General features: G+C 39.1%; 2 protein-coding genes across 2 annotated transcripts in view; one reads left to right on the top strand and one right to left on the bottom strand.

Annotated features, from left to right (window-relative positions):
- Nucleotides 1-23,227, bottom strand: part of LOC134815491 (titin-like) — a 63,429-nt gene that overhangs the window by 31,375 nt on the left and 8,827 nt on the right. Inside the window, exons 21-63 of the mRNA XM_063824029.1 lie at nucleotides 22,902-23,222; nucleotides 22,478-22,777; nucleotides 21,956-22,276; nucleotides 21,522-21,821; nucleotides 21,087-21,407; nucleotides 20,672-20,971; nucleotides 20,245-20,565; nucleotides 19,711-20,010; nucleotides 17,497-17,817; nucleotides 17,075-17,374; nucleotides 16,617-16,937; nucleotides 16,117-16,416; nucleotides 15,659-15,979; nucleotides 15,193-15,483; nucleotides 14,662-14,982; nucleotides 14,163-14,462; nucleotides 13,787-13,993; nucleotides 13,561-13,641; nucleotides 13,253-13,412; nucleotides 12,920-13,050; nucleotides 12,674-12,814; nucleotides 12,303-12,467; nucleotides 11,909-12,081; nucleotides 7,765-7,876; nucleotides 7,148-7,288; nucleotides 6,863-6,985; nucleotides 6,459-6,641; nucleotides 6,081-6,208; nucleotides 5,667-5,904; nucleotides 5,327-5,488; nucleotides 5,035-5,169; nucleotides 4,567-4,896; nucleotides 4,259-4,414; nucleotides 3,894-4,148; nucleotides 3,270-3,719; nucleotides 2,911-3,129; nucleotides 2,626-2,747; nucleotides 2,205-2,480; nucleotides 1,753-1,947; nucleotides 1,298-1,409; nucleotides 1,003-1,151; nucleotides 782-862; nucleotides 258-350 (exon numbers count right to left, since the gene is read on the bottom strand). Coding sequence (XP_063680099.1) covers nucleotides 258-350; nucleotides 782-862; nucleotides 1,003-1,151; nucleotides 1,298-1,409; nucleotides 1,753-1,947; nucleotides 2,205-2,480; nucleotides 2,626-2,747; nucleotides 2,911-3,129; nucleotides 3,270-3,719; nucleotides 3,894-4,148; nucleotides 4,259-4,414; nucleotides 4,567-4,896; nucleotides 5,035-5,169; nucleotides 5,327-5,488; nucleotides 5,667-5,904; nucleotides 6,081-6,208; nucleotides 6,459-6,641; nucleotides 6,863-6,985; nucleotides 7,148-7,288; nucleotides 7,765-7,876; nucleotides 11,909-12,081; nucleotides 12,303-12,467; nucleotides 12,674-12,814; nucleotides 12,920-13,050; nucleotides 13,253-13,412; nucleotides 13,561-13,641; nucleotides 13,787-13,993; nucleotides 14,163-14,462; nucleotides 14,662-14,982; nucleotides 15,193-15,483; nucleotides 15,659-15,979; nucleotides 16,117-16,416; nucleotides 16,617-16,937; nucleotides 17,075-17,374; nucleotides 17,497-17,817; nucleotides 19,711-20,010; nucleotides 20,245-20,565; nucleotides 20,672-20,971; nucleotides 21,087-21,407; nucleotides 21,522-21,821; nucleotides 21,956-22,276; nucleotides 22,478-22,777; nucleotides 22,902-23,222 — 9,677 coding nt within the window. The remainder of the gene's footprint in view (nucleotides 1-257; nucleotides 351-781; nucleotides 863-1,002; nucleotides 1,152-1,297; nucleotides 1,410-1,752; nucleotides 1,948-2,204; nucleotides 2,481-2,625; nucleotides 2,748-2,910; nucleotides 3,130-3,269; nucleotides 3,720-3,893; nucleotides 4,149-4,258; nucleotides 4,415-4,566; nucleotides 4,897-5,034; nucleotides 5,170-5,326; nucleotides 5,489-5,666; nucleotides 5,905-6,080; nucleotides 6,209-6,458; nucleotides 6,642-6,862; nucleotides 6,986-7,147; nucleotides 7,289-7,764; nucleotides 7,877-11,908; nucleotides 12,082-12,302; nucleotides 12,468-12,673; nucleotides 12,815-12,919; nucleotides 13,051-13,252; nucleotides 13,413-13,560; nucleotides 13,642-13,786; nucleotides 13,994-14,162; nucleotides 14,463-14,661; nucleotides 14,983-15,192; nucleotides 15,484-15,658; nucleotides 15,980-16,116; nucleotides 16,417-16,616; nucleotides 16,938-17,074; nucleotides 17,375-17,496; nucleotides 17,818-19,710; nucleotides 20,011-20,244; nucleotides 20,566-20,671; nucleotides 20,972-21,086; nucleotides 21,408-21,521; nucleotides 21,822-21,955; nucleotides 22,277-22,477; nucleotides 22,778-22,901; nucleotides 23,223-23,227) is intronic.
- On the top strand, nucleotides 9,158-11,648 carry LOC134815177 (uncharacterized). Its single transcript, XM_063823688.1, has 2 exons — nucleotides 9,158-9,260; nucleotides 9,426-11,648. Exons 1-2 carry the CDS (start codon nucleotides 9,249-9,251, stop codon nucleotides 10,179-10,181), a joined length of 768 nt encoding a protein of 255 aa, XP_063679758.1. The 5' UTR covers nucleotides 9,158-9,248; the 3' UTR covers nucleotides 10,182-11,648.

Below are 23,227 nucleotides of genomic sequence, written 5' to 3'. Positions count from 1 at the left end.
GCATTGTCGTTCACGAATTAAAATTATGAGTCTATTGACTATTCGTTTTAAACTCAGAAAAACAACAAAACAAATTCTTCGTCAATCATCGTGGTGACAGTAAACAGAGTTGATCACTCAAATTTCCACAATTGCGTAGATGTCACACTCGGAAATCAACGAAGTACTGAATTAAGACCAGTTTCAGTGAATACCAATTGCCAAGAGTTACAAAAATTCAGAAAAATAATGAGTTTTCAAAAAATTAGATAGCTTACCAATTCATCAAGATCGAGTGTTGTTGTTCTAAGATACGGTGCGACTTCGTTGAGCAGGTCCACAAGAACGTTTGCATCTTCTAAGTTTGTGTCCTGAAAATATTTTATCGTTGAATTTGACGATTCAGTTTTGTTCATTATATCAATATTGTAGAGATTTTTCGAGCGTGATTTGTTTGCTTCCAAGAATTTCTAAATTGCATGCTTGTCACTTTCTCGGTTGTTAGTTTCATAACAAGTAATTTTGATCTTGTTGAAAAACTTTAGATGCATGCCTCTAGATTCAAATTTACTTCTTAAAAATCTAAAGCATGAATAACTCCAAAACTTCTTCGGACCAGTTGATGCAAAGCTTATTTCTGGAGATAAAAACCACACTAACTTTAACACGAATCGTCAAAGAAATATATGCTAAATTAAAATCGATTATTACAATATTAAGAATATCATCACGTATTTCCCCAAAAGAGCAAAAGGAAGTAACTAGCTATCATGTGATCAGTATCTTGACAATTGGGACTAACCTGAATGTACCGGAAGGTAATCCTCATGACTTGTGATGTGCCCGAACATGTTATTTGATCGTACAGGTACGCTTTTCCCGCCTGAGCATGAAAAAGTTAATATTTTATCGTCGATTAGGATGTACAAGAGGAGCCAAAACATTAATACATTCACTTTATGTGTGTCGAGTTATCAAAATTTATACAATTAATACCAAATTGGGTGAACAGTCTTAACTTACCAAAACTTCGGCGAATTGGCCGTTCGCCAAATGTATCGGGTAGGCAGCAATAAACTTGGGACCTATTCCAATAGAACAGTAGTCTTTACCACTGAGACCAGTGTACGATACCACAACTCGTCCTATCCTTCTTGAGGGTAGCACTTTCACTGTGGGACAAAAGTCCGGTGATGATATATTATCGGGAACAGTAAATCTAAAACTCTTGGACATAAGTTGGTTGATTTTTTTCGAGCTATGCTCTCTCTTTGTAAGAGAGAAACGAAATATCACAGAGTGTCATGAGTAAACTTACAGTTGCAAGAGCCGACTTTTCCCGTGGGGTTGTCAGCTGACACGTGGTCCCACACTCCGTCATTACAGGTGTAAGTTATACCAGGACCGACGTAGCCGTCATTACAAACCACCTGTTATATACATAATAAATAAATTATGATGATTATATGAATTTTGCTTGATCTTAAATGTTTTACAAGCTCTAAAGATATATTTTATTTACGAAGGATTCAAGCCTAATATTGTGTGTTTTCCTTCGTGTCCAAATGCAACATGTAATACATAATGTTAGACGGATCGTGATTTCAGCTGATAGCTTATGTCGGTGTCGTTTACAATCGATTCGTGTATAAAAGATCATCTCCATAGATTGCAAGTTCTACTTGTGATCAACGTTTAAAATACGCGGAAAATCATGAGCTCAATGTAAATTGAATATTATGAATTTTGACTGTCCCGCGATGCTGCTCTCACCACACAAGTTTTTTCAGTATCGGGGCCGCTGCACTCCAGTCGACCATTATCCGGAACCTCGAGCACAGGGCACGAAGCCAGCACGGTGACAAAGGTGGACTCCTCCGCCGAGGTTCGGGTGTCATATTGGACCGCACAGCCGTACGAAGCGGTGTCAGCAACTTGCAAGTCTGTCAGCACTTTTTTACCTCGAATCTGAGGGTAGTTTAGGTAGAGTCCGAGCAGTGATGGTGACTATCAGTGATTGTATATTGACAGCATGACTAATTATGCTTTCAACAACAATGTTAATATTGATAAAAGCACAACTTTATTTACAAAGGTCTTCCTAAGCCTTACCCCCCAGTTCCATGGCCGGATATTATGCCAAATTATTAGACCATGGAACTGGGGGTGAAATCAGTAAGGAAACCCGGACATGCTTCTTCCAATAGAAGACATAATAAACTCACGGCAGTCAATGATATCTGTTCAGCAGCACTGGCATCACTGTCACCGTCTGAGATTTCGAACCCGTTCTTGTACCACAGGAACTTAGGATTCGCTTGGTTATCCGCTGTACAAGTTATCGTGACGTCATCGCCTATGTTAACCGTTGTCTTGGTAAGCTTTAGAGAAATTATACCGTAGACGTTCAGGTTTACTTCTTCAGACTGGATTTCTCCCCCGAGGAAGACGTCTCCGAGAGGAGCGTAAGAAACTTTACAAATGAACTTTCCTGCTGCTTCCTGGATGGAATAAAAGGATAAGAGGAAGATAAGGTTCCAATGCATGAAAAAATCATAATCCTGGCAATTGATTTCTTATGGTATGCACTTTATCCTAAAAATAAGCGTAACCGCAATAGTGATTAGTGGTGCCGCAAATGCTCACCCTGCCGATGTCCCTGATTCTGAGGTAAGAGGTATAACGGTTACCGCTGGCGGACACGAAATCGTCACCACCAGTGTATTCCACTCCGTCTCTCAGCCAGGTGAAACTAGGTTGTGGGGGACCTGTGTACGGAGAAGATTAGCTAGGAATAATCAAATTTAAGAAACGACAAAAATCCGCTATCAACAGTATCATCAAAGAAATATCTATTTCAATCAGATTTCCTAAGGAAAAAGTTAGAAACATTAAAATTTAAACCAGAAACCCCCGCTTTAAACCACCAACCTGTAGCAATACAGAAGAGTTTGCCAGTCTCTCCGATTAAGAAATCACTACTAGTTGGAGGCTGCTCTATTCCGATTACCACCAGAGCACAAGGTTTAGATCGCACTGTCTTTGATCCTAGATCCATAGCACACTCCAGGTTTCCAGCATTTTCGGGTTTGAGCGAGTCGATAGTCAGGACTGATGTTGTCATAAACTTTCCTCCCGATTGAGTTTTAACTAAAAATGAACCATGTACAATTTTTATTAATATTCATAAATCGTTTGGCCTATAAAACTGATCAATGCAATTCACTTAAAAAGTCAAAGCTGTCATTAATCATTATACAATGCAAGTTTTACTCGTTTTATTAGTTCACCTGGTGCCGAGATAGATCCTAGACCGATTGTAGTTACGTCCGTTCCATCTTCATACCAGATAATATTAGATGCATAGCTGTCTCCACTAGCAACACACGTGATCACAACCTTGTCGTTTACCACCCCACGTGCGGCTGTTGGGAATGACTTGATTCCCTCAACCGACAAAATCGCAGGAGCAGACTTAATAACCTGGTCGTCGTAGAAACTGATGAAGGAGATGTAGGAACCATCCATATCGCCAGTAACACTGAAGAAGACCAGGAAACTGGTGATACCGTCCTCATCCTCCCTGATATAGGTGTAAGTGCCGGTGGGGAGACCTCCACCGTCCATCTGCCAGTAGTTGGTGGGGGGAACACCTGGTGGCCCAGGTTCTATCTTGCAGGACAGTGTCAGAGAATCTCCAATCTGTATTGAGCTGCTGGGAGTGGGCTGAGCCAAAGTAGCTGAAAGGAGACAGAATTTATCTTTGAGTGTGAGGATGAGATCAGACATGGTTGCTTACAATTTTATAGCAGAAACTCATCCAACATCGGGTCACATACTAGCTTCATAATGAACGAAATCCCAAAGTAGCAGTATTAAGATGGGAAGAAAAGAAGGCTTTATAGTTGACTTACTCAGAACATTGAGTTCCACGACCCGCTCCAAGGAGTTTCCTCCGAACACCACAACACACGTGTACTCCCCGTTCTGGGTCTTGGTTACACTACCCAGAACCAGGTCCAACTGCTGGGAGGTGGTGGTGGTGGACAGTTGGGTGGCATCTTGTTTCCAGGTAATGGAGCTGGCAGCCGGGCTTCCCTCGTAGATACAGGGTATTGTCAATTCTTCACCCTGCTGCGCTACGAACGCTCCTTGTCGGGGTTTCAGACCTAGAAAGGTTATAGTGAGGATTTTTTGATGTGCGCTAAGAAAAAAAGTGAACTTTATCATAGATCTTTATGCAGATAACAATAGCATGAGTTGGAAATTAAAAACCTACCGAAACATTGAGAAGGATCAGAAGAACCAGGGTTAGCGGTGGTAAAGTCGTCCGGACACGGTGTACATTTGATAACAACACCTCCGGGGGAGTAAGAACCAACAGGACAGTCTTCACAACCACCATCCCCTCGGAACTGTCCCACAGGACATGTGGCTGCAAGGGAAGTTAGTTAAGAACGGGTCCTAAATTTGGAGGATAAAGTCTCTAACTAGCAAGTATTGGATGATAGATACCCTGATATATATGCTATCTTGAGTTATATCTGGAAAAGCTAGTGAATTGGGAAATATTCTGGTCAATCTTACCGAGGACTGTGACAGTAGTGATTCTAGTCAACTCCTCGTCCCCCCACGCTGCTTTACAAGTGTAACTCTTATCCTCTTTAGTAGCACCCAGAGTCAAAGTGAGAGTCTGAGAGTAAGAACTGGTGCTGAAGCTGCCCTTGACAACAGACTCTGAGTTGGTGTTGATGTTCCCAACACCTCCCACCTTCTCACCATTACTGTAGAACCAGTCAAATGAGCCTGGTTCGGTTCCTTTAGCAGTACAGACTATTGGGTTGCTTGCGGAGTCTATGAAGACTGTCACTGATGTGGGTTCCACTTCGAGATCCAGAACGTAGTACTTTAGCGGGTCTGGGGAAGATTATTTTCATAAATTATACCGCGTTATTCATATTTTCATCGGGCGTTGAAGCAGATTCACTCAATTTAGGGAGTATAGTTCGAAATTTAACAGTAAGTTCAGAATACAGAACAGAAGTCGACAGTCACCTGATAGATAGTTAAGGAGGAAGTTGTTCTGCTGAGGGAAAGAGTAGGAAACCTTGCAGACCAGGGCATCCTGGGTGTTGAGACTGGAGGAGAGAGAGGATCCTATCCACACCAACTTACCTGTCTGACTGTCGTCTGGAGAAGGAGGTAGGGTCAAGACTATATTTTCAGGTTAGCCTTAAGTTTATTAAAAGTTAATCAAGCTAGATTTTTCAGTTTATTTACAGAATCTGTAGATCTGATCGCAACTATACAATTTAAAAAAGATCCAATCATGAGTAGAAATAGTAACCTATTTGAGCGTTGGAAATGAGAGAAGTGACTGGGGTATTCCCGAATGAGATTTCAGGAGTTATGGTCACCCCAGCGATGTACGTGAATGAGCAAGTAAACTGTTCATCTCCTCCGATCTTAACGGCGTTTTCGCCGCTCAAAGTAGCAATGCTGGTTGAATCTAAAAGGGTGATTCAATTAAGAAATCCACTCAGCAATAAAATCATCAGTCATATCGCTCACCTTGTTACAGAAGAGGGAAAATCAGAAATTTTGAACAATCAATCCAATTTAAAATGGATACTATATTTGATCCCATTACGACGATAACACGTGCGTTGTAACAAAGGAGCACTTACCAGCAATGTACTTCACGTCAGCTGACACCTCCACTCTCTGATTATCAGCAATGTAACGGAATGAGCAGCTTATCTTGTCATCAGCTGCAGATCTGACTGCTGAAAACACAGACTCCGTCCTGAAATCTGTGTAGTCTGTGTTGGTGATCTGACTGTCTGACAGACTACCCCCGGTTTCACTGGTCCACTGGACTGATGAGCTGGCTTCGTCCCCGTACACAGTACAGGTCAAGGTTACCTGAGTGGTTTTTGGTCAGGGATTACATACAATTTGTTGACTTTCATAGGACATTTTGGATTGAAATACGAACCTTCTCCATCGATCTGTTGATAAATATTAATGTACGCATGTACATCAAAGTAACACGCAATTGCAACTAATTGTAAACTATAAAATAAAGACGATCTAGAAACCTGGAGATTGCTAGCCCCGATGAACCACGCGTCAGAGGAGATGGTAACGTCCCGAATGTACAGAATATAGTCCGGTGTTGTGAAGGAGCCCACGTCATCTGGCCAGGTTACTTGGCACTTGTACTGGCCTGAGGTCATTGAATATTCAGCAATATTCAGCAGTAGTCAGCAGTAGTCAGCAGTAGTCAGCATTATTTGCAGCAATAAAAGTAGTGGATGATGCGTTCTTTCGGTATGATATGAACACTAATATACAGTATACTTGCTATACAGTATACACTATACACTTCATATAAAATAACAACGGTGATGGTAACTGGTCGCTAATAAATACATACTTAACATAAAGTTTGAACACAAAAGTACTTTTCCAAATACCTGAATCAGGACCGGCAGGATTCACTATTGGAAGAGTGGGGTTGGTTTCAGAAGAGAGGGGAGAAGATTTGAAGAGCCACTGGAGAGTAGGGGTGAGGGGAGAAGAGGTGTAATCACATGTTAGAGTGACGGGTGTTCCAGCGGGGATGGTGTTGCTGGAATCACTGCTCCTTACTCGTGCATCTGAATTACATGACGGTATAAGAAGCTATCATCCGATAAAGTATTAGAATATCATGACAAATCCATCGAAATCACGGAATATTTCAGTACAAACTATGTAAATAATGATATCAACTTTAGGTGTTTAGTCGTTTACGTTAAGTTATTCCAGTTATCTCACAGAGTAGAGCAAATACACCTTACAAGCTTACAAGCTTACACAACTTAACGATCAATCTCACCTAATATTTCCAACTGTTTTGTGGCTGTAAGAACTGTATCCGCAGAATCGTCCAGAACAACTCTACAGGCGAAGGTCGTCCCATCGGTGGTTGTTAGACTACTTACTGTCGTGGTCACTGTTCCTGAAACACAGTCATTAACGTTTTGTAAACAAGTATTAGCTAATAACTCAGAGTAAGCAAAGAACCCGGTTAGAATAATTGCACATGTCCCTGAATCGTATTGTTGACCTGAGCAACAGTTATACGTGTTAGCAATAGCTGTTACAACTGTGTTCAACTAACCAGAAGTAGATGTTTGGAGGACGGAGCCGCCAGTTTTAACGATCTCTGTGCTAGTAACAGTGGCAGTGCTGGTGAAGGAGCAAAACAACTCAACACTTCCTCCCACTGCTCGGTATACCGTGCCATCTCCAAACTCCAATTCTGTGGGCAAATTTGTTTATGAAATTACTTTCTAACTTTCTAAATCATTTCTAAACGGTGCAAGATAATTCATTTCTCTAAAATATTTTTTCTATAAAGATGATTTTTAGAATGTTGGTATGGCATTACACCCTAAAAATTAAAATGAGAAGTACGAACTAGTCGTACTTTTCAATTCGACGGTGCCAAGCCATACGTACTTTTAAATTTTTATTAAAAAGTACTGTCCCAAAAAACCATGCGCGAGAGAAAAATTTTGAAACACGACTGTTTGAAAATAGATATACATTATAGAACTGTTTGAAAATAGATATAGGAGTAAGGACTGATTGAAAATAGATCTAGGACTGTTTGAAAATAGATATAGGAGTTAGGACTGGTTGAAAATAGATACAGGACTGTTTGAAAAATATAGATATAGAACTGCTTGAAAATAGATATAGGAGTTAGGACTGTTTGAAAAGCCTCTGTCTTACCGTATGTTGTAATAAAGAGGTTTAGCTGATCAGTAAGGAACTGAGCTGATGTAGTAGAGGACTGAAGAGTAGCTTGACAAGTGTACGTTCCTGTATCATCCAGGGAAGCACTCTGAAATGAGAGAATTGTGAGGTTTATTGTTATTGTCACGTACGATGTGTAACTCGATGCTACCGCAATATTTAGAAATTCTAGATGGCAAATATCGCTCCGTGGAAGTGTTATCTCACTAAATTGTCTTCCTTTTTTTTGGTGAAGTCGGAAAAATAATAATTATTCAGAAGACATTAGGGAACAAAAAAAGATCATTTTGTGGACAAAATCCTGTCACTTTTCTGGAGAATAAGCGAGGATCTAAGCCGTTTATGAAGGTGCAAAATCTGATATTTAGTAGCTGGCTAGTAGTTTATTGGCTCGTGTAGTTCATATTTTTTCATACAAGCAGGACTTTGTTAGAAGGAATAAATTCTGTATCACTATTTGCTTCCTTTATTTAGGAATACTCGTAAAAACGCTTTGCAGGCATTTTCCGTACTTTATTTAAGCGCTCACCAAATTGAGAGAATGCCAATTGCCAAGTACGTAAATTTGATACGAGTTGCAAGCAACATTCGATGCAGGAATTTATTAGATAACACGTCCGACCAGTACCTACAGTTTGACCCGTGAAAGTTTTGCTTTTGTTTCGTGGCCTGATCGTCTGATTTTCAAATCATACCCGCATTATAACGTTCGCTGCCTCTTATAGATATCAAAAGTTGAACGATATTTATATTTTATGGATTGTGAAATTTAAGTTTAGCTGTCTAAGACTATGCATCGTAATGTAAATTCAAAATTAAAATGATATTTTGCCATAACATTCGAAGAATGGGCGAGTCATTTAAGATTCTAGAACATTATCTAAAACGTTTCTTTTAAAACGAGATTGTTATAACTTATAATCTAATTTGTAAGTTTCAATAGCGAATGAACAGAATTTTGCTGGTCACGTGTCTATTGTCCTACTCACGTGAGCAGTATACTTGCATTTGAAGAGCACAGCGTGGGTGTGTTAAATATTCAACCAACCCACAAAATCTGGCAACCAGTGATAGCAGGATACTAAGATAAGTAAATGAAGATAAATAGATAAAGAGCACGAGTCAAATAATCACGATAAACAGTGAAGTTCTGGTTTTGACTTTGAGAAGCCGTCGCCCGACAATTCGATATTTAAGCAGCTCATTTTAAAAAGAAACCCATTATGATTGTTGGGTTATTGTAGCTCGAACACAATTTATTCTCGTTCCATTCTTGGCCATGGCTAGTCTCTGGATTTTTTAGTTTATCGGATAATTTTTTCATTATGTACACTGGTAAAGTTAGTTATGAAATAAATTTTACTGCGGTAGTGAATTTTATATTATATACATATTAACACCTATTTTTCATTTGTTAGTTCATAGAAGGAAATCAACCAAAATTCAAGACGCTCACTATCATGGAAGGAAAGGTTAGTTCAATGAACAAATATGATTTCTTTTTAAGTTAGACACTTCCGCGTTATTTTTTTTGTAAATTTCAAAAGGTAATTAATCAGATTAATAATCTTTATAAATTCGCCCATAAACTGTCAAAAAACAACCGTAATTATTACTCAACAAATATTTTTTCTCAGAGCCCAAATAACGACAAATACGACGTGGCAATAGTTGGAGGCGGCATATCTGGACTGTATTGCGCCCTGAAATTACTGGAAAAGCCCGACAATCTTGAAGAGCTAGCTATCAAGAAAATCATCATCTTGGAGAAGTCTGTCAGGTGGGGCGGTCGACTGTGTACAGACATCATCAAAATAAAGAAAACTGAAGACAGAAGAGAATTTGTGAAAGAAGAAGAAGGTGCCATGCGCTTCACTTATCCGGACAAGAGCGATCCAAAGAGTAAGTCAAACATGCCCCTTCTAGCAGAACTGATTAAATTCCTCCAGATGGAAGACGACGTACTCCCCTTCTACATGGAACCCCGAAAAATTAAAAAGGAACCCCAAAATCAGCCAGGAGACGCAGATTCTGTGCCTAATTGTAACTCTCGCTATTTCAACGGGAGGCACTTTACTGACTGGTACACCACACAAAACCCCAATCTGTGGAAGAACCTGTTCAATCTGGAGGGGGATGAGGAGTTCAAGTCTGCGGGTGAAATTGTTAAAGATATTTACAGAAAACTCCTGGATCACAACAAATCTAAGCTTTTGTTCAATTTCTCAAAGACAGCAGAAGTTATTTTAGAACAAAAGGACACCAACCTTCTGCAAGAATATGAAGACCAAAAGTACTGGGCCTTTTTTAGGAACGAGTTCACATGGCCTGTGGGAATGCAAGAGATTCCTCTGAACAAATTCTCGATGCAAGCTCTACTGACAACAATGTAATATTCTCATGGATGTATCATGATGATGGTCCAAACGCAAGGTTTCTTATGTGTTAGTCTTTCTGAAGGGAATGTGGGGTCCATCCTGCAAGATCTTATAACCTTCAACCTCATCTGGAACAAACTCTACCAATTCAAGAAAGGGTGGTCATCCCTGGTCAACAATATTATAAAGAAACACTTAAAGAAAACCAACAGAAGCGATGGAGTGGAAGTAGAAATGTGGAACAGCTGCGGTGTTTCAACGATTTGTGAAGAAAAAAAAGGCTTTAAGTTGAGTCTTGAAAGTGTCGGCGAAATATCGGCAAAGCATGTGGTTATGGCTGTGCCACCGAAATCAGTTGAAGACATAACTTTCTCTTTCGAAAGCGAAAATAAAAGTCTAGATACCATATGCCGGCCAGTCGAGGGAATTCACTGCACAAAGATAAACCTCTACTTCGACAACGATTGGTGGAACCAAACGGAAGGCACTCTCATGTATGGACCTAACATCACAAGTTTACCCTGCGGGTTCGTATACCCTTTCTACGGAGATTGCAAGTCAATAGGATGCAAAGGCTGTGATAAGTGTGATGATGACCCCTGTCCAGCTGCCCTAACAATCTACTGTGACGTCAACAACGCTCAATACTGGAGCTCACTCCAGAAACTTGGCAATAACTTCCAGTCCCCACTTCAGATGGAAAAAAAGAAGCTCCGCCCTGCGTCAGAATCAGTAGTCGACGAAGCCATCAAGCAGTTTTCTAAAGTTTTCAACATCAAGGACATCCCTCATCCGATACTGACAAGCTACAGAAGCTGGGACGGTGGAGACAGAAGATGGAATGGTGAAGAAAGAAGCTGGGACGACGGAGACAATCATGCTACATCACCTACATGTGAGTATGGATATGCTATTCATATGTGGGGTGTAGGGGTTGATGATAGAAAGATAATGAAAAAGGCGACACAGCCGATGAAAGGAAAGAATATCTACTTCTGCAATGAATCTTGGAGCGGGTTTCAGGGGTGGGTTGAAGGTTCTCTACTGTCCACCGAAAAAGTTGTGGATGCGCTGTGGAAATCAGGTAAAGAAAGTGACTGAAACATTCGTAGTTTATAATTGTTTTCTTGTCATCTTTAGGTTGATTCAGTTGACATAGCTTTTCTAACTATTGTTTTTGACTACTATACACTTATACAATATACATACCACTGTAATGTAACTCTTCCATAGTAAGAGTTTATCAGTCTTGCAACTGAGACAAATATCTAATATTACAACTTTAATTTGCATAATTCTTTTAATTTGAAAATTCATTTACTTTTTATAGATGAGAATCAAGCGTTAATAATAATCTATACTATAATTATTGTGTGACTTTTATATTATGTATTCAGATAAAATGCGCATTATTTTCTGCAGCAAGTTTATTAGATTTCCTTTAAAATAAAATCATGACCAGAAAATAAAATCTACATAGGGATGGCCAACAAACCAGCAGTGGCATTGCAATATTGAAGAAATGCCCAATAAAGGGAAGGGGACTAGCTCATTACCCATATTGAACGGGAATAACAGCAGAAAACTACTCATTATCAATTAGTAATTAGCAATTAGCAATTAGTCATTAGCAATTATTAATTAGTCATTAGCAATTAGTAATTAGTAATTAGCAATTAGCATATTAGCAAATTAGCATTTAGCATATTAGCAAAACTACAACTTATACTAAATAAACGTACCACTAGAGTGTAAGTTGAGGTTGTGGAGGGTTGGCAGTTAGAGCAGCTAGCAGGGTAGGTATAGGAGTATGAGGTAACTTGACCGTGGTCAAGGTTCCTTACGGTGCAGGAGAGCGTCATTTCCTTGTCAACTGCTTGGTATTGTTCCCCGATTGAGGGTGCAAACGTTACATCTGATGGGTGAAGAGATGTGTTCATTGAAATGAGATCAATTCGTATTGTGACAGGAAATTTAAAATTTTGGTCCATCACTTCTTTAATTCTATAAATATATACTAAATTATTAAAACAGTGATCCTAATTCCTAGGCATTTTGAGTGAGGACTGACGAACTTTAAACTGATAATAATATGATGAAAATCCTGATGCGTGTTATACTTTACAAGGTACATACCGAACACATCAATACGGAGGTTGTAGTTGAAGTCAGTAAACTGGTCACCCACGCTGAAGCTCATTCTTCCGGACAGGGTGTTTTGATCCTCTGTTCCGGAGTATGTAAACACCACCGCGGTATCGCCCGTAGACGGGTTGAAGACTTTTGAGAACACCATATCATCTGAATTGAAGTATGATTCGTGACCAGAAATAACTAAAATTGGAAAAATAGACGTTGTTTTGTATCTAAATATGTTGTAAATTATAAGTGTGGAAAAATAAAAATTAGCACCAAAAAACGAGCATCACATATAAACCAACATAGCAATTAAACATTTGGAGCTACAGTCAAACATTTATCTTGGTTAGTTATTGTCACCCAGTTACCTGTTCCGCTGACAGCAGGAGAGTTGTTGTTAGTCCAGGACACGGTTGGTTCCAGTGGAGGTGATGACTTGATGGTGATGCTGAAGGTGGCAGTTTGTCCAGTTCGGATAAAGAACTCCTCTTGTGCGGTAGCGGGCTCAACTGGGACGAGGCGATTATTGAGTATGAATTATTAAAATATGTTGAATTTACAGTTTGAAAAATAAAGCGCAAACTCTTAATTACTATGGAGTCAGTGTATGCTACCTTCAACAACAGTAAGAGTAGCGGTCTTCACGTAAGTGTTTCCACCATACTCCGCGGTACATTTGTATTCCACCGCTCTGTCAGCTGTGAGTACGATAGAGCTAAATTGCTTTTCTCCGGACGTACTCAACCTGGGGTTGGTTGCAGGTTTAGCAGTTTTGTTAACATGAGGCAGGACTCACAAATTAGCAGCAATGGGTTATAATTTTGTTTTGAATTTAAGCCACATTCTCGAATAAAGAAATAAGAATGAATCCGAATGAAGTGGGACTTCTCGAGTCAAAAATTTGTCAAAACAATTTGAATAGAAAATAGAAAATATAAGAAACTTACTGATTAACTGCGGTGACAAATGAGTTGGTCTGAACAGGAACCCATGTACCCTGTGACTGAACCTCTAGTACCATACTGGTAACGGTGTCAGGTCCGGTGTACAAGCACTCCAAAGTCACCTCCTCTCCTCTCTCTGCCACTGAACTCACGAAATCGAGAGCTGAAATAAATTTAATATTCAATGATGTGAAAGATTCGAAGACAGCATCCGATTGAATTAATCCGAGGACAAGATAATTTATAAGAATCACTGAATGATGAGCACACCCCCAAGCCCCAGCACTAATGGAGTTATATCAATATATAACCTTTCACAGAGACAGAAGCAGGTGACGAAGTCAAAGAAAGTGTTCCTTTCGTGGCAACACATTGGTAACTACCAATCACACCTGGAGGATTTAGTATTTAACAATTTTAACAATATTCTTTGATAATGTTCTAAAGTTTCCGGTTCATTTTATATCATCATGCAGTACCAAGTTAGCAAGTAGCCGGTAATACTCAAAGTTTAAGCCTAACAAGCAAGGAACTAACTGGTGCCTGCATTAGCACTGGTGAGGATAGAGGTAGTGACACCCCCTGAGAAGATATCTTGTTGGCTGTAAATACTGTTCTCAGAGCTGATATCAACTCCATCCTTCTGCCAGGTAACTGTCACTTGTGCGCTGCCAGATATCTTGCAGGACAGGGAGAGACTGTCTCCGCCAACCAAGTCTTGCGCTGTCGGGTTCACGGTAAACTCTGAGAGAGATGATTTTGTTTGAAATCTGCTTGAAATATATTAAAAGTCGCCGGTTTTATCTTTCAAAGCACCTACTATAGTCATGCGAATAAACCAACACTCTGTACACTGCACAATTTACTGAGGTATGCTGAAAGTTAGAGACAATTCATAAGAAATCACCCTTACCGAATACAGTTGCAGACACAGATGTCTGCTGATTGGTGACAAGCCACTCGTTAGAAGTGATAACACAAGCGTATGTCGAGTCACCAGCATTAACAGCAGCTGGTACTGTGAGTGTTGTAGTTTGAGAGTTAGTACTGTAAGTTCCTGTAGATACAACATAGTTGCTTCCAGACAAAGATGTAACATCGGTGCCATCCTTTCTCCATACAACAGCGTCTAGTTGTTGGCTTATTCCAGTGATAATGCAAGACAGAATAGCGTTGGTTGCCTTTTCGACCTCCTGGTTTTTCGCTTCAATATCTGTTAAGAATTAACGAAGTCAGTCCATGTTTTCTTAGTTTCGGATAACGAATTATTAGTAACTAACCAAAAGGCTTTATTACTGTGGTTACTGTGGTTACTGTGGTTACTGTGGTTACTGTGGTTACTGTGGTTACTGTGGTTATTGTGGTTACTGTGGTTACTGTGGTTACTGTGGTTACAGCAATCAACTACTTACCGAACTGAAGCAGCGTCAGGCTGATTTGTGTAACAACATTAGGAGAATTTTCAGGATACTGGGAGGACTTTACTTTACATTTGTACACAGAATCAGATGAGAGTGTGGCTAGTTTAGCTGTCTTGATGAGAAGAGTCGCTGCTTTGGAGCCAAAAACATAAAATCCTTGATCAATGACATAGTTGTTGGTGTCAGTGTTTGATATCTCGTTGTTGTCAGGTCCAATCCAAGTTACAGGAGTGTTTTGTGATAGTCCACTCAAAGAGCAGGTTATAGTTTGATCAGTGGCTGTAGTAACAGACGTGTCTTCAAATAGTACCGCTGAAGAGAAAGCATTTTATAAGGTTAAATAAATCAATCAAATTACCAATCAATCAACTTTTTAGATCGGATGTTTCTATAATCTATACCATTATACCTTATCGGAATTTATTTGAACGGACATTAAATGGACGCTAGCGTTCATTTTAGTGTCTGATCAAATAACGTCCAATAAGGTAAATTCATTAGGAAGGGCAAAGTTGTTCTTACAGAATACGTTCAGGTTCACAATGGTTTCTTTGCCGACTTCCTGCCATGTGATAGCACAAGTGTAGGTTGAGTCAGCTGTATTAGCAGCAGCCTTTACAGTGAGTGTTGTAGTTTGAGTGTTGGAACCCCAAGTTCCTGCAGATACAACATAGTTGCTTCCGGACAAAGTTGTTACATCAGTTCCATCTTTCCTCCAAACAACAGCATCCAATTGTCGGGTGATGCCAGTAACGATGCAAGAGATGGTTGCATCAGTTGCAATGAGGACTTCCTTCTTTACTGGTTGTACACCTGAGCAAAATAATGAATAGTTGAAACGAAACATAAATAACCAAACAAGACTGACTTGAATTATGGAAAGCTTATGAAGGAAACAAAAACGGTGAACAAGGTAAGATCCCCAACCGCTTATGCTCTCAAAAACGGTGTCCCTGCTGAACAAAAGGCAACAATAAAATGGACGTACCTAGACCAACAAGAGTAAGAGTCATTTCCTTCACCACATCAGGTGAGTATGTTGGATAACGAGCTGATTTCAGTTTACACTTGAAGATCGATGATGATGGCAGATTCTCCAATTTAGATTGCTTGATCACGAGAGTCGATGATTTGCTTCCGAAAACATAGGTTCCCTGGTCAATCACATAGTTGTTGGTGTCGGAATTGGATATTTCGTTATTGTCAGGATCTATCCAAGTAACAGGGGTGTCCTGTGACAATCCACTAATAGTGCATGTCAGAGATTGGTCAGCTGCAGTTGGCACCGATCTATCAACAAATTCAACATCTGAAATTATCATGCGGTTAACAACTTTTCTTAATTTTTGAAAGTGCAATAAAGGGAAAATGTCACCAACTGAGTAAAAGTTGTACTGTTTAAGAAATTGTCATTTAAATAGACAGGGTGCAGGAAAAAACTCATACCTAACACATTCGAGACCACACTCGTCGGCTGATTGGTTACAAGCCACTCATCAGATGTGATAGCACAGGTGTAGGTAGAGTCAGCTGTATTAGCAGCAGCCTTTACAGTAAGCGTTGTAGTTTGAGAGTTGGAACCATAATTCCCTGCAGAAACAACATAGTTGCTTCCTGACAAAGACGTTACATCGGTTCCATCCTTTCTCCAAACAACAGCATCCAATTGTCGGGTGATACCAGAAATAACGCATGAAATTGTAGTATCTGTTCCACTTTCCACCTCTTTGTTGGTAGGATCAATATCTGATGATGAAATAATTTTAAGATTAAAGAGATCTAAATATTTATAATTGACACCGTCAAAAATTTTACAGAATGAACTTAAAATTTAAGGGGCTATTGTTCTTTGAACAGAGTTTAAGGGTACAAATTTGTAAAGAATAAGAGCGAATCAGATTCTGTGTTTGTCAAAAACGATGATAGAACACCGAATAAGTACAAACCTAGAGTTAGCAGAGTGAGAACCATTTCTTTCACAACATCTGGGGAGTCATTTGGATAGAACGAAGACTTGAGTTTACATTTGAACACATCTCCTGAAGATAGAGAAGCAAACTTGGCTGTCTTGATGGTTAATGTTGACGCCTTGCTTCCAAAGATATAAGTGCCTTGATCAATGACATAGTTGTTATTGTCAGAGTCTGATATTTCGTTGTTATCAGGATCTATCCAAGTTACAGGGGAGCTCTTTGACAATCCACTAATCGTGCAGATAAGATCTTGATCGGTTGCAGTTGTGATAGCTTTATCGTCAAGTGAAACAGCTGAGAAATCAAATTAGACTATTCTATCATTTCGTTACTGCTGGAAAATAATTTGCAACAAAAAGGTAAGCCAGGGGAGAAATAATATCAAACCATATTGCTCTATTATTAATGTAATTTCACCATGACAAACTTACAAAAGACATTCAGTGTGACGATAGTGGGTTTATTTGTCTCCTGACTCTCATTTGAAGTAATGACACATGTATAAGTTGAGTCAGCTGTATTAGCAGCTGCTTTAACACCAAGTGTTGTAGTCTGAGAGTTGGAACCGTAAGTCCCTGCAGAAACAACATAGTTGCTTCCTGGCAAAGATGTAACATCAGTACCATCTTTCCTCCAAACAACATCATCCAGTTGTCGAGTAATTCCAGAAATAACACAAGAAATAGTTGCATCAGTTGCAGTGAGGACTTCCTTGTTAACCGGTTGTACACCTGAACGATATAAGTAATTAGAATGTGAAGGCAGAAACACATTGTCAAATGAATAATAAACATCAAATAGTTTTCGAGACAGAAGCAATTGCTAAAAGAAATTCAAGCATCAAAATACATACTTAGGCCGATGAGTGTAAGAGTCATTTCCTTCACCACATCAGGTGAGTACGTTGGATAACGAGCTGATTTCAGTTTACACTTGAAGATCGATGATGAGGGCAGACTTTGTAATTTAGATTTCTTGATGCTTAAAGTCGATGCTTTGCTTCCGAATATAAAAGTTCCCTGATCAATCACATAGTTGTTGGTGTCACTATTGGATATTTCGTTATTGTCAGGATCTATCCAAGTAACAGGGGTGTCCTGTGACAATCCACTAATAGTGCATGTCAGAGATTGATCAATTCCAGTAGCCACAGTTCTATCAACAAGTTCAACAGCTGAAAATATATTGACGTCAAATGACTGTTCACAGGGAGAAATCGATGAATTCATCAATCTCATTAAACTATATAAAAAATAAGTATAAAGAATAAGGAAAAGGAGCGGGAATGAAGCCAATACCAGAAGTGAAACCCCACCAAAGAATAATTGATCCTTAGGTAGACCTGGTGAAATAAAGTAACTGAACTGTAAGTTTAAGAAAAGACGGAAGGAATAAAGGAGAGAGGAAATAATGTTATGTGAACATCATCAGCAGATGACTTGGCACACCGGTTTCGGGGGTTTAATACCTGTACCGGTTTAATGTGCCAAGACCCCCTAGCAATCACTCGTCAGTGATCACCTGTTCACGTTAAATGTGATGTCAAGGATGTCGCTGACATCAAGTATACTGTATTTGTACAGAATACTAGGTCGGTCTTTCAGAAGCTTTCTGAATTTACTCTTCAGGAGTCTGTCATTATAACATCTTGAAAGAAGTGTCCTATAAAGGGTGTTGGTAGAACACAGAAAAGAATCAAGGTCAGAGATAATGGAAGAGTAACGAAGGACCTGACCGTAAAAAACATTATAACCAACAGAAGAGGAAATATTACTGTTAGGAAAGGTGTACATGACCACAGGAAAGTTGAAGTCATCAAGTTTGTTGTAAAGCTTGGTGGCGACGTGTCCGGAGTTATTCATCGAGATGTTGATGTCGAGATAGTTTACGGACTTATTGTCGTCACCACTCCTCTCCATAAGCAGGTCAGGTGGATAAATGGACCTGATTAGGTTAGAGAAATGCAAATAGTTCATGGTGTTGAGGTCGTCGACATATCTGCAGTTTCTTGAGAGGAGCTTAGCGAGACCGAACTTCTTTTCTTTGATTAGGCGTGTCATGTAGTTGAATTCACACTTCCCTAGCGAAAGATCAGCGAACTGGCTACTAGAATTCCCTCCCATGGGAATGCCTTTCGTTTGTCTTAAAATCTGATCCCCAAAACAAACAAAAGTGTTAAACAGAATAAATGTAATAGCTGTTTTGAGTTTATCAGCAGAAAAACATAAGTATCCGTTATATTCCTTTTTAGAGAAAAAATTGTTGTTCTTATACAGAGAAACACAAATAAATTTATTCGTATTACTAAAGAGGAGATCTATTAGCTCGAAAAGCAGTGACTGTACAACCTGAAGGTCTAGATTGGTATACAGAGTGGTAAAGTCGTATACCTGCATATTAAAAATCTCTAGTCTAGGCAGCCTTTCCAGGAACTGTTTAGAGCTGTTAATGCTCCAGTCGCAGTTAATTCCAGTATTGTTGTAGATAGAGTTGCAGTATTTGGAAAAGTATTCTTTTAAAACTTTTAAAGCTTTGTTGACTACAACTGATATCTGCTTAGTGGTACATTTACTGGCCCCAGCTATAAATCTAGACTTATAAGGATTCTTGTGAAGTTTAGGAATCCAAAAGATTCTCGGTAGACAAAGGTTGTCCTCAGAAACACGAATATTAAAGTTATCTTTAATGAAGTTCACATGTTCCTGAATAATATCATCCTCTACAGAGTTAACCGGATGATAAGTAGAATTGCCACGACACTCTAGAGAAGTGAGATCGTAGCCAAGTTCGTTGAGAAGGGTTAAAAGATAAAACTTCTTGCAGACAAAAACATAATTATTTGAAGCTTTATCTACGGAGCAAATAATAAAAGAAGAAGAAAGACTGTCGAGATAAGATTTAACATCATCCCTTTGTAGAATGGAATTGTAGGGAGTGAAGTTATTAGGGGAGGAGGAGAGGAAGTTAAATTAGCTCAAATTAGCTTCAAAAAAATATAGTAAGCGAAGGATGAATCAAGCTACAGTGAACAATAAACATTTGCAAGATTAAACCGACAAATTCTTACCGAATATATTCAAGACAACATTTGTCTGCTGATTGGTTACAAGCCACTCGTTGGATGTAATAGCACAGGTGTAGGTAGAGTCAGCTGTATTAGCAGCAGCCTTTACAGTGAGTGTGGTGGTCTGAGAGTTGGAACCGTAAGTTCCTGCAGAGACAACATAGTTGCTTCCTGACAAGGTCATAACATCAGTACCATCCTTCCTCCAGACAACTGCATCCAGCTGTTGGGTGATGCCAGAAATAACACACGAAACTGTAGTATCTTTTCCACCCTCCACTTCTTTGTTGGTAGGCTCAATCTCTGACGGTGGTATATTTGTTAGATTATGATTAAAGAGATGTCAATACTTATAGTATTGGCACGGTATTCTTCTACTTCAGATTAAAAGCTACGGTTATTGAGTGAACGTCAAAACTAAGGAGCAATTTTTCCTCGACAATTTTTTAAGGGTACAAATTTATCAAACATAAAATTAAAAGCGAAACGGATTGTCTGTAAAAAGCGATCTAAAACACATGTATTGAAAATATCTACCTAGAGTAAGCAGAGTGAGAACCATTTCTTTCACAACATCTGGGGAGTCATTTGGATAGAAAGAAGACTTCAGTTTACATTTGAACACATCTTCTGAAGATAGAGAAGCAAACTTGGCTGTCTTGATGGTTAATGTTGACGCCTTGCTTCCAAAGATATAAGTGCCTTGATCAACAACATAGTTGTTGGTGTCAGAGTCTGATATCTCGTTGTTATCAGGATCTATCCAAGTAACAGGTGTGTCCTGTGACAATCCACTGATCGTGCACACCAAATTTTGGTCGGTTGCAGTTGTGACAACTTCATCGTCAAGAGCAACAGCTGGAAATAGAATTGGATTAAACTTATTATTCATTGATGACTGCAGGGTCTGGGACCAATAAAATTGTAACAAAGAGGAAAATGAAACAAAACCTGAAAAACTTACCAAAGACATTTAGTTTCACGACAGTCGGTTTATTTTTCTCCTGACTCTCATTTGAAGTAATAACACATGTATAAGTTGAATCAACTGTATTAGCAGCAGCTTTTACAGTCAGTGTTGTAGTTTGAGAATTGGAACCGTATGTCCCTGCTGACACAACATAGTTGCTTCCAGACAAAGACGTTACATCGGTTCCATCCTTTCTCCAAACAACAGCATCCAATTGTTTGGTGATGCCGGTAATAACACAAGAGATGGTGGCATCAGTGGCAGTAAGGACTTCCTTATTTATAGGTTGTACACCTGGAGAAAATATTAGATTAAAAGGTGAAACTTATTGCTCATAAAAATCAAATTATTTTTGAAACAAAAGCCAATTAACATAACAACTAACAAGGTTACATGAAAATATGCTTACTTAGACCGATGAGTGTTAGGGTCATTTCCTTTACCACTTCTGGGGAATACGTTGGATAAAGAGCAGATTTCAGTTTACACGTGAAGATCGATGATGAGGGCAGATTCTCCAATTTAGATTGTTTGATAGTCAGGGTTGAGGCTTTGCTCCCAAATATAAAAGTTCTCTGATCAATCGCGTAGTTATTGGTGTCACTATTGGATATTTCGTTATTGTCAGGATCTATCCAGGTAACAGGGGTGTTCTGCGACAATCCACTAATAGTGCATGTCAGAGATTGGTCAATTCCAGTTGCCACAGTTCTGTCTACAAAGTCAACAGCTGAAAATATGATCATGTAAGTTTCCGCGAAATAGAAAAATGAAAGAGAAATCCATGAATCAACATTTACATTAAATAATAATTATCTACAGTAGTAAACGGAGAAATCCTTACCGAACACATTTACGAGCACATTTGTCTGCCTGTTGGTAACAAGCCACTCGCTGGAAGCGATGAAACAAGTGTATGTTGAATCTACTGTATTAACAGCTGCTTTTACAGTAAGTGTTGTAGTTTGAGAGTTGGAACCGTAAGTTCCTGCAGATACAACATAGTTGCTTCCTGACAAAGATGTTACATCGGCTCCATCCTTTCTCCAAACAACAGCGTCAAGTTGTCGGGTGATACCAGAAATAACACATGAAACTGTAGTATCTGTTCCGCTTTCCACTTCTTTGTTGGTAGGTTCAATATCTGTTGAAGAAAATCATTATTTTAGAGAACCATTAAAAATCCAAATCGGAAGGGCCACAGATTTAAGTCATAGCTATAAAAATCAAATCGAATTTCAAGTATGATGTTAGCGTATGAATGCAATGATTTGTTACCTAGAGTCAGCAGAGTGAGAACCATTTCTTTCACAACATCTGGAGAATCATTTGGATAGAGGGCAGACTTGAGTTTACATTTGAACACATCTCCAGAAGATAGAGAAGCAAACTTTGATGTCTTGATGGTCAATGTTGACGCCTTGCTTCCAAAGATATAAGTGCCTTGATCAATAACATAGTTGTTGATGTCAGAGTCTGATAATTCATTGTTTTCAGGTCCAATCCAAGTAACAGGGGTGTTCTGTGCTAATCCACTGATCGTACACACCAAATTTTGTTCAGTTGCAGTTGAAACAGATTTGTCGTCAAGTAAAATAGCTGAGAAATTGAATCAAATTAGATGTCTTATTACTTCACTTCTGAATAACAACAGCTTAAGAATTCGAATGAATTAAGCTTGTTATTCTTTCTAACATTATAAGAATGGGACATAAAAATGATCGAAAGAGAGAAGGAAGAAAAACGAAATAAAATTGAATTTTGCAGCCGTATGACGTAATAACGATCTAAAAAACTTACAGAAGACATTCAGTTTCACAGAAGTCGGTTTATTGATCTCCTGGTGCTCATTAGATGTTATGACGCAAGTGTAGGTAGAGTCAGCTGTATTAGCAACAGCTTTAACACTAAGTGTTGTAGTTTGAGAGTTGGAACCGTAAGTCCCTGCAGATACAACATAGTTGCTTCCTGACAAAGATGTAACATCGGTACCATCTTTCCTCCAAACAACATCATCCAGTTGTTGGGTAATTCCAGAAATAACACAAGAAATGGTTGCATCAGTTGCAGTGAGGACTTCCTTGTTAACCGGTTGTACACCTGAGCAGAATAACTGATTAGAACACAATGCAAATTAAACTTCTTTTTAAAATTGCTTATGAACATCAAATTATCTTAGAAATATCAGCCAGTTGTAAGAAACTAAGTATCAATATATTTATACTTAGTCCGATGAGTGTTAGAGTCATTTCCTTCACCACTTCTGGGGAATACGTTGGATAAAGAGCAGATTTCAGTTTACACGTGAAGATCGATGATGAGGGCAGATTCTCCAATTTAGATTGCTTGATAGTCAGGGTTGAGGCTTTGCTTCCAAATATAAAAGTTCCCTGATCAATCGCATAGTTATTGGTGTCACTATTGGATATTTCGTTATTGTCAGGATCTATCCAGGTAACAGGGGTGTCCTGCGACAATCCACTAATAGTGCATGTTAGAGATTGATCAACTCCAGTTGCCACAGTTCTGTCTACAAAGTCAACAGCTGAA

Source organism: Bolinopsis microptera, chromosome 5, assembly GCF_026151205.1.
Source record: "Bolinopsis microptera isolate Bmic1 chromosome 5, MBARI_Bmic_1.0, whole genome shotgun sequence".
NCBI lineage: Eukaryota > Metazoa > Ctenophora > Tentaculata > Lobata > Bolinopsidae > Bolinopsis > Bolinopsis microptera.
This window is presented reverse-complemented; position numbering and strand designations above follow the sequence as displayed.